General features: G+C 37.6%; 1 protein-coding gene across 1 annotated transcript in view; it reads right to left on the bottom strand.

Annotated features, from left to right (window-relative positions):
- Nucleotides 1-4624: 4624 nt before the first annotated feature.
- CAPZA2 (capping actin protein of muscle Z-line subunit alpha 2) overlaps nucleotides 4625-9039 on the bottom strand; it is a 55402-nt gene continuing 50987 nt past the window's right edge. Inside the window, exons 9-10 of the mRNA XM_017535061.1 lie at nucleotides 7001-7063; nucleotides 4625-6120 (exon numbers count right to left, since the gene is read on the bottom strand). Of these exons, the coding sequence (XP_017390550.1) occupies nucleotides 5980-6120; nucleotides 7001-7063 (204 nt within the window). The 3' untranslated portion in view covers nucleotides 4625-5979. The remainder of the gene's footprint in view (nucleotides 6121-7000; nucleotides 7064-9039) is intronic.

Genomic DNA, 9039 nt, shown 5'->3' with positions numbered 1-9039 from the left:
ACTGACACAAGGATTAGGAGGTGTCACTGGCATTTAGTGTCTAGGGGTACAGGAGAACAGTCTTGCACGTTGTGGTGGACTCAGATGTCAGTAGAACCCCTGTTGACATATATTGCCTTTAACCAATGCCACACTTCAGATTTTGACACTTATAGGATCCTATTTCTGGTACTAAGTGCTGTATAGGATGAAAGGCAGGGGTCACAAGAAGTAAATTCCAAACAGCAGTGGCTTAAATATGTTTGTTTCTCAATAAAGGTCCAGTGAGGAAGTCAAAGTCTGGTAAGGCTCTCCATGTCAGGGGCTCAGGTGTCACAGGCACTGCTTTTCAATTTTATTTTCTTTTTTTTTTTTGAGATGGAGTCCCGCTCTGTCGCCAGGCTGGAGTGCAGTGGCACAATCTTGACTCACTGCAACCTCCGCCTCCCAGATTCAAGTGATTCTCCTGCCTCAGCCTTCCGAGTAGCTGGAACTACAGGCACACACCACCACACCCAGCTAATTTTTGTATTTTTAGTACAGACCATGTTCACCATGTTGGCCACGATGGTCTCCATCTCTTGACCTCATGTTCCGCCCACCTCCGCCTCCCAAAGTGCTGGGATTACAGGTGTGAGCCACTGTGCCCGGTCAATTTTCTTCTTTTTATAATTTAGTATTTTTTTTTTGTAGAGACAGAGAGTTTCACAATGTTGCCCAGGCTCACTGTGAACTCCTGGGCTAAAGTGGTCCTTCCACCATGGTCTCCCAAAGTGCTGGGATTACAGGTGTGAGCCACCATGCCTGGCCTGTGCTTTTCAATTTTCTATTGGACACCATTTTCTAGTGTCCAATAACACTCTTGTGTTATTGTGCTGTAGGTACGCATTAGATGTGAGAAAAAGTAACCATCTGTTAAGTTGCAAATGTTTTCCCTTGTGAGTGACGTCTTCTGACTGTTTAGATAGAGCATTTTAAGCTATGTAGAAAATCTTAATTTTTCTTTTTTTTTTTTTAAGACGGGGTTTCACCATGTTGGTCAGGCTGGTCTTGAACTCCCGACTTCAGGTGATCCGCCCGCCTTGGCCTCCAAAGTGCTTGGATTACAGGAGTGAGCCACCACACCCGGCCTGAAAATCTTAATTTTTAAGAAGTCAAATACATTTCTTTTTTGAGATGGAGTCTTACTCTGTTGTCCAGGCTGGAGTGCAGTGGCACGATCTCAACCATTTCTTCAAGAACAGTATCTTTTTCTTTTTTCCTTTTTCTTTTTGAGACACAGTCTTGCTCTGTCGCCCAGGCTGAGGTGCAGTGGCGCGATCTCAGCTCACTGCAATTTCGGCCTCCTGAATTCAGGCCATTCTCCTGCCTCGTCTCTCAAGTAGCTGGGATTACAGGCACCCGACACCACACCCAGCTAATTTTTGTACTTTTAGTAGAGATGGGGTTTCACCACGTTGGTCAGGCTGGTCTCAAACTCCTGACCTCAAGTTATCCGCCTGCTTCAGCCTCCCAAAGTGCTGGAATTACAGGAGTGAGCCGCCATGCCCAGCCTGAATAATTCTTTGAAAATTTATTTGGTTAAAGAGCTGGGCAATTTGCAAATTTTCCCAGAAGTCATCTATCTTCTAAGATATGTCAACTGTGCTTCCTTAACAATCTTCTACTAATCAGCGTATTTTAACTGCAGATTGTCCCACAGCTCATGTAACAAGAGTCAGTGGCTGATTGGGATCTGTGATGTGTGTTTTCTAGCAAGTTTGTGTGGAAAAAATCTGTTTTCTGATACAGTCAAATTGCAAAAATGGAAACTGACATTAACTAGTATACTTTTGTTAGATTATACCAAAACTAGAGATAAAACATCTTATTAGCCATACTATAGTTTATAGGAACACTTATTTTTAACTTCACTCTGTTATAACTTCATTTTTACTGTGCTGTTTTAAAAAGTCAGATTTCTTTTTGAACTGGATGACATTTTGACCCATGACATTTCTTTACTAGAAACTTATTATCTGCATAATGCTTAATTGAGATACAAGAGGATTTCCCGCCTACCAGTGGCATGCATACTTGCCAAAGCAGTTTAAAACTCATCCTTTCCGGAAAACCTCCCTTGGCCTGACATCTCTTTAAAAGCTCTTAGGTAAGACTTGAAGTTAATCTTATAAACAGTCTGTGTTATCCATGGCACTTCTTCCTAAACAGATTTAAGCTGTGTCAAGATGCTGATCTTCTTAATTCTTACAATTGACAGGCAGCCTTGTCCATTTCCTGCAGTACGGTGTGTGTGTGTAAAGTGTGCCTTCATGTATTTTGAGACAGGGTCTCAGTCTGTCACCCAGGCTAGAGTGCAGTGGCAAGATCACAGCTGACTGGCCTCAACCTCCCCAGGCTCAAGATGATCCTCCTGGCTCAGCTCCTGAGTAGCTGGGACTACAGGCGTGCACCACACCTAGCTAATTTTTTTATTTTTAGTAGAGACAGGGTTTCGCCATGTTGCCTATTCTGGTCTTGAACTCCTGGACTGAAAGGATCCACCTGCCTCGGCCTCCTGAAGTGCTGGGATTAGAGGTGTGAGCTACCGTGCCTGGCCACAAATATTTTTTATATATGTTGTGATGTGACAACAGTTGAAAAACACTGTTGTTCCCTGACTAGTTTGTAGATTCCTTTAACAGTCCTCCAAATACATTTGCTTAATTGTGAATGACCTAACATTAATTTCTAATGCCAAGTGAACCTTTAATTGGCTATTTTAATCTTAATCTGTGAATATTTTGCACATTCTCCAATAGCGAGCACCACTGGCCAAACTTACAATAAAGCTTTTGCATAACAGTCAGAATGTTAAATTTGGAGATGCCTACACAGCATCTGCCTTTAAGAAGTTCTCAGTTTCAAGCCCCCAATCTACACTTTATTTTGTATTTTATTTATTTTTTGAGGCAGAGTTTCATTCTTGCTGCCCAGGCTGGAATGCAATGGCACGATCTTGGCTCACTGCAACCTTTCCCTCGGGGGTTCAAGCAGTTCTCTTGCCTCAGCCTCCCAAGCAGCTGTGATTACAGGCCTGAGCCACTGCGCCTGGCCCACCACTTCTTAACATTTCTTTCTTTTTTTTGAGACAGAGTCTCACTCTAATTTTTGTATTTTTAGTAGAGATGGGGTTTCACCACGTTACCAAGCTGGAATGCAGTGGCGTGATCTTGGCTCACTGCAGCCTCCACCTCCCAGGTTCATGTGATTCTCCTGCCTCAGCCTCCCGAATAGCTGGGACTACAGGTGCCCACCACCATGCCTGGCTAATTTTTGTATTTTTAGTAGAGATGGGGTTTCACCATGTTAGTTTCGATCTCTTGACCATGTGATCTGCCTTGGCCTCCCAAAGTGTTGGGATTACAGGCGTGAGCCACCACACCCAACCCACTTATTACATTTCTAGGTCATTCTTTCTAGTCCCCTTACTTTAACACACCTATAATCCACCAGTTGTACCACATTTTCACTATCCCTCGCCTTGTCTCAAGCCTTCAATGAAATTCCACAGACCATCATTATACCTTGCCCCTCTTCATGTCATCACTCATTCACTCTTGGCTAGCTTTGGTGAAATTTATTTCATCTACTCTATGCCTGCACACATTCAGCTTTACATGGTTGAAGAAAAACACACAACCATGCTCATCATTGGTCTCATTTACTTTAAATTCACTATCACTAACCTTGGATGTCCTTCATCCTGTCTGCCTGTAAAATTGTTCCCCAGGTTCATTCACTTTTCCATTCTTCTAGCCCAGAGCTTTCTTCTGGTTCCCGTCTCCTGTACCTAACTGCTATATGAGATATTTCCCCTTTAAATAGAAAACTGAAATCCTGACCAGCCTCTTTCCCCAAACCAACCTCTTACTTAAATTACTTAAAATTACTTAAAATCGCTCCTACAATCTTCCTCAATTTCTCAAGCCCCAAACATCCTTGATGATTCACCTCATCTCACACTCCACGACCAATCTCTCCCCAAGTTTTGCTCATTTTACCTTATCCAGACCTCACTGCTTCATACCATCACTACAGCAACCACCTGGGTCCAAGCCAGCATGTTCTCTCAACTAGATTACTGCAGTAGTCTCCCAGCTGTTCTCCCTGATTGTGCCTTTGCCACCACACTTCAGCCTACTCAGCAAAGCAGCCATAATGGCTCCTATTAAAACGACATCCCTGAGCTACAGGATACTGAGTTTCTACTTTTCTTTCACTTTAATAAATGCCATTGTTACACTATAAAAGACTAGTCTACTCTGTGCAATAATTATTTCAGACTGTTCTAAATTATTTTTGATAGATCTTCCATCTCACAGGCGCATCACCTTAAAAGCGGTTGCATATATTTTCAATAATGCATTCCAGACTAAAAAAGAGACAAGTAATTGATGACCTTCAGGGGATACAAACTCATGATAGCCTAGCTGATACAACTAAGCTTATCAATTAGATCTAGTATTTAGTTTGCCATCAAATTCTTAAATATATATATTTTAAAAAGGAATTGATAATTAATGTTACCAATTCATTTACTTTAGAAATCCCAATGTGCCAAAACTAATTTACAACTAAAGAAAAGATGATTTAGCCAAAAAGGTCATAATTTCATATTATATTCTCAATGCTTTCAAAGTCCAACAGTGACTTTAAAAGGAAATTAAACATGCTTTGAGAGAATTTTAAAAAACCTATACAATTCAAGCTAATGAAATATTTTATTGTACATAATAAAAGTGTTTTTCTTAAGAAAAAAAAAAAAAAAAATTCCAGGCCCAGACATCTGCAGGAGTATGTGAGGAGAGGATTCCACTCAAGTATAATAAGTAACACTCTATTGAATGAAACCATAACTCCACTCCCTGTGGTAAATACTAACATTCACCACAGGCTTGAAATTCCTGTAGTATCAATAGAACTATTTTTTAAAAATATTACAAACATGCTTATGATGCATAGGAGGATAAAAAAATTTAAGACTGTAACCACACACCATATGTAATCCCAGCTTTTCTAATTTACAACCAGTTAAGAATTACAATATCCAAAGAAAGTATTTTAAAATATATATGACTCAGTGGTAAGTGATTTTCTACTCAAATAAATAGGAAAATTTGTATTTCAATGGCACACTGAATTTCAGTACTTTTCAATCGAAGAAAAAAAAATAAACTGAGACATGGTCATGAATTCAGGATTATATATATTACAATTTGCCTTGTTATAATACACTTGTGGCTTTATGATAAAAATAACTCAGGGACATATGGAATTCAAGCTGATTTGCGTAACTGTCACAAGAAAAAAGCATTAAATGCATTTCTGAAATAAGTATTTTCATTTAATTTCAGAATCTCAAAACAGCATTAGACCTTGCCTTGTTTGAAAAAAATTTAAACACTAAGCTAGCTAAATAACCTTGAAAGGTTTAAACACAATTGATATAGAAAATGTTTTCCCTCTAATCTCAACCTTACATAAATGGAACAGGTGAGGAAGAAAAGGTAGACAATTTCTTTAGCAGCATATATGGCTAAATCCATCAACCACCTTAATCTAGAATGTCCATTATTGACCCCATTAAAAATAATTGGGGAAATATCAAAATTACCCATTTCATAAACCAAAAGACAACAATTTTAGGGTTACAGTTAGTAAAATATTTTTGAAACACTTCAAAAACTTTTAACCATAAACTAGAAGAATCATCTCTTCACTGTAAGAAAGTAAGTCCTAACAGAAAGACATTTAAACTGATTTTCAATCCTCTTAGAACAAACAAAATGAAAAATAATGGTTGATTAGCTAAGCTTTGTGCTCTAATCAAACTAATTAATTACAGTGATTTTAAATGGCAATAGCCCACCTGACTGGGCAGCCTGACAGTTCAGAATACTTTTGCAATAATTTTTTAACGCAAAGACACTAAAATGATCCGGTCATGCAATGTTCATCTTATGCATTCTGCATCTCTTTGCCAATCTTGTAGCTAAGGATCTTGTTCCAATCAATCTTAGTGCGTGTAACTGGCAACTGTCGACGTAAGGCTTTGAAAGTAGTGTCCGACATTGTCTGATAATTCTCACTGATGGCAGTCTATGAAAAACAATAGAAGTTTAAAGTAAAGCAAAGGCACAGAGCAATTTATAAAGCACACAGATGTTTTCGGAACAAGTTTTATTTAAGCAGCCTAGTGAAACAAAATTATAAATCAGATTTAATATTTGTGTCCTCATTTTGAATTTATTTAATGTCAGAACAATTTATAAATTACTATTTTTAAGAAGTAAAAACTTGTCCAATTCACAAATTAAATGCTTAAACTCAAGAGTGTAGTTTAGAAGCTGATAAATAACGTAAGAAGTAAAATACAAAATAAATGTGATCTGAGCAGATAATACATTAATCCAAATGGTACAACACAGCCTGAATTAAAATTTCCAACCAGAAACAAAGTAGCCATTTAAAGTCTGCCATATTTTGACTGATACAGGTTGAGCATCCCTTATTGAAAAATCCAAATGCTCCACAGCCTGAAACTTTTCGAGCATCAACATGATGCTCAAAGGGAATGCTCATTGGAGCATTGATGCAGATTTCTAATTTTCAGATTACGGAAGCTTGACTGGTAGATATACAATGCAAATATTCCAAAATCCAAAAAAAATCTGAAATCGAAAACACTTCTGGTCCCAAGCAATTCAGATCAGGGATACTCAATCTGCACTCAGAAATTATAGTTGGCTAAAACCTAGTCTTAGTATTTTTAAAATACAAAATATTAATGGAATTCAATTTATTTGCCACTCTTTTTGCCTATACCTTAATAAGTCTGTCCTTGTGTTAAAAGCAGACATACAATAAAAAGACTCTAACTTATGCAATGGAAAACTTCAGGCTTATGGCTGAAATTAAAATTTCAGTGCCATTAATTCATATGTGAGTGTAGCTTATATAATATTTTTTAAAATCATACCTGGTATTCATTTTCTGCAGCTTCTACAATCTTTATAAATTCTTTTGCTGTCTGCACTTCATTCTGAATAAAAACAAAACCAAAATAAAATAGTAATTTAAAACTAAACCACTATTATTTTAAAATATATGTATGGCTAATATAATAAATAACACAGATGGAAATTATATCAGAGAAAAATACTGTAAGATCAATTATTCTAAGTCTAAAGGGGAAATAGGTAAAATTATTTTAAAAGTCTACAGAATAAGCCTGGTTTCAGTGTTAAGCTGGCTAAGAAAAGTGAAATTTGAATGATAAACACATTGATGAAAAGCTCAATTTTAAACACTGCACATGCATTCCAACAGACAACCTTTATGGGTAAGAAGTTTGGTACAGATTTCTAATTGGTGATTCTTTAAATATTGCTAAATATTTACTGAACATCATGTAACAGAACAGTGATACAAAAAAAAAAATCACTAGTCGGGAGGAATGTATTTTTTCTGGACTTTTTTTTTTCTAGATTTTATTTTATCATGTGTCATTAGATGAATTTGTTTGCTTTTTCCTCATAGTAAAGTTAACAGAAATCCGAATTTTAAAAATAAAGTGTTAATGTAAAATTCTTGAATACCTTATACTTTACATATATGGTGTAAAAATATGAAACAATGAAAACCTCCTTGGAGTAAAAATGTTTATTCCTAAAAAAAACTGAGCAAAAACTGGCATATTAGTCAAGTTTTATTACTATCACCGTCTCTCAAAACCCCACAGTCTGTAATTTTGTGGACAAATTTCTCTTAGAAAGCATCTTTTTTTTTTTTTTGAGACAGGGTCTCACCCTGTTATACAGGCTGGAGTGAAGTGGTGTGATCAAGGCTTACTGTAATCTCCGCCTCCCAGGTTCAAGCAATTTTAGTGCCTCAGCCACCCGAATATCTGGGACTACAGGTGTGTGCCACCACACCCCTCTAATTTTTGTACTTTTACTAGAGATGGGGTTTTTGTATTTTTAGTAGAGATGAGGTTTCACCATGTTGGCCAGGCTGGTCTTGAACTCCTGACCTCAAGTGATCCACCCACTTCAGCTTCCCAAAGTGATAGGATTACAGACATGAGCCACCACACCCAGCCAGGAAGCATCTTTGTTCAATGCCAAACTCCCCAAACAAGATGGCACCAAGTACCCTTGTTATGTGAATAATATTGAATCGTGGTTATTACATACGATATATAACTATATGGAATAGAACATCTCATAGAAAACCAGACACTAGTAAGTTTTCTTCACTGGCAAATTTTGCAAGGAGAGTACCAATTAGGTCAAAGCAGAAATCACTTAAGTGCTAATGAAAAATTTTTAAAAATATAGCTTCAGGGGCTGGGTGTGGTGGCTCATGCCTGTAATCCCAACACTTTGGGAGGCCAAGGCAGAAGGGTTGCTTGAGGCCAGGGTTTGAGACTAGCCTGGGCAATATGGTGAGACCCCCTATCTCTACAAAAAATAAATTAGCTGGGAGTGGTGGCACATGACTGTAATCCCAGCTACTAGAAAGGCTGAGGCAGGAGGACTGCTTGAGCCCAGGATGTCACGCCTGCAGTGAGCTGTGTTTACACTACTGCACTCCAAGCCTGGGCAAAAGTGAGACCCTGTCTCAAAAAAATACATATATGTATATATATATGTGTATTTATAAATATATAGCTTATCTTCTTAGGTAGCAACTGGCTTAACACATTCATACATGTTTCTTAAAATTAAATGCTTTCTTGAGTTAAAAATACATTTTTCTTTAATATTTGTAAATTAGCTTATTTTGTATATAAGCAGTTGATATTTATAATATGGATACTTTTAGGTATATGACACAAACAGATGAGAAAACTTCACTGTTAAGGTTATACTGTCAATATTCATGGGGCAAAAAACAAACAAACAAACAAACAAACAAAAAAAAACCAAACACCTGGAGGCCAAGGTGGGTATATTGCATGAGCCCAGGAGTTCAAGACTAGCTGGGCAACATGGTGAAACCCCATCTCTACCAAAA

This window comes from Cebus imitator, unplaced genomic scaffold, assembly GCF_001604975.1.
Source record: "Cebus imitator isolate Cc_AM_T3 unplaced genomic scaffold, Cebus_imitator-1.0 Scaffold90, whole genome shotgun sequence".
Taxonomy (NCBI): Eukaryota; Metazoa; Chordata; class Mammalia; order Primates; family Cebidae; genus Cebus; species Cebus imitator.
Note: the sequence above shows the minus strand (reverse complement) of the source record. Positions and strands in the feature narration are given on the sequence as shown.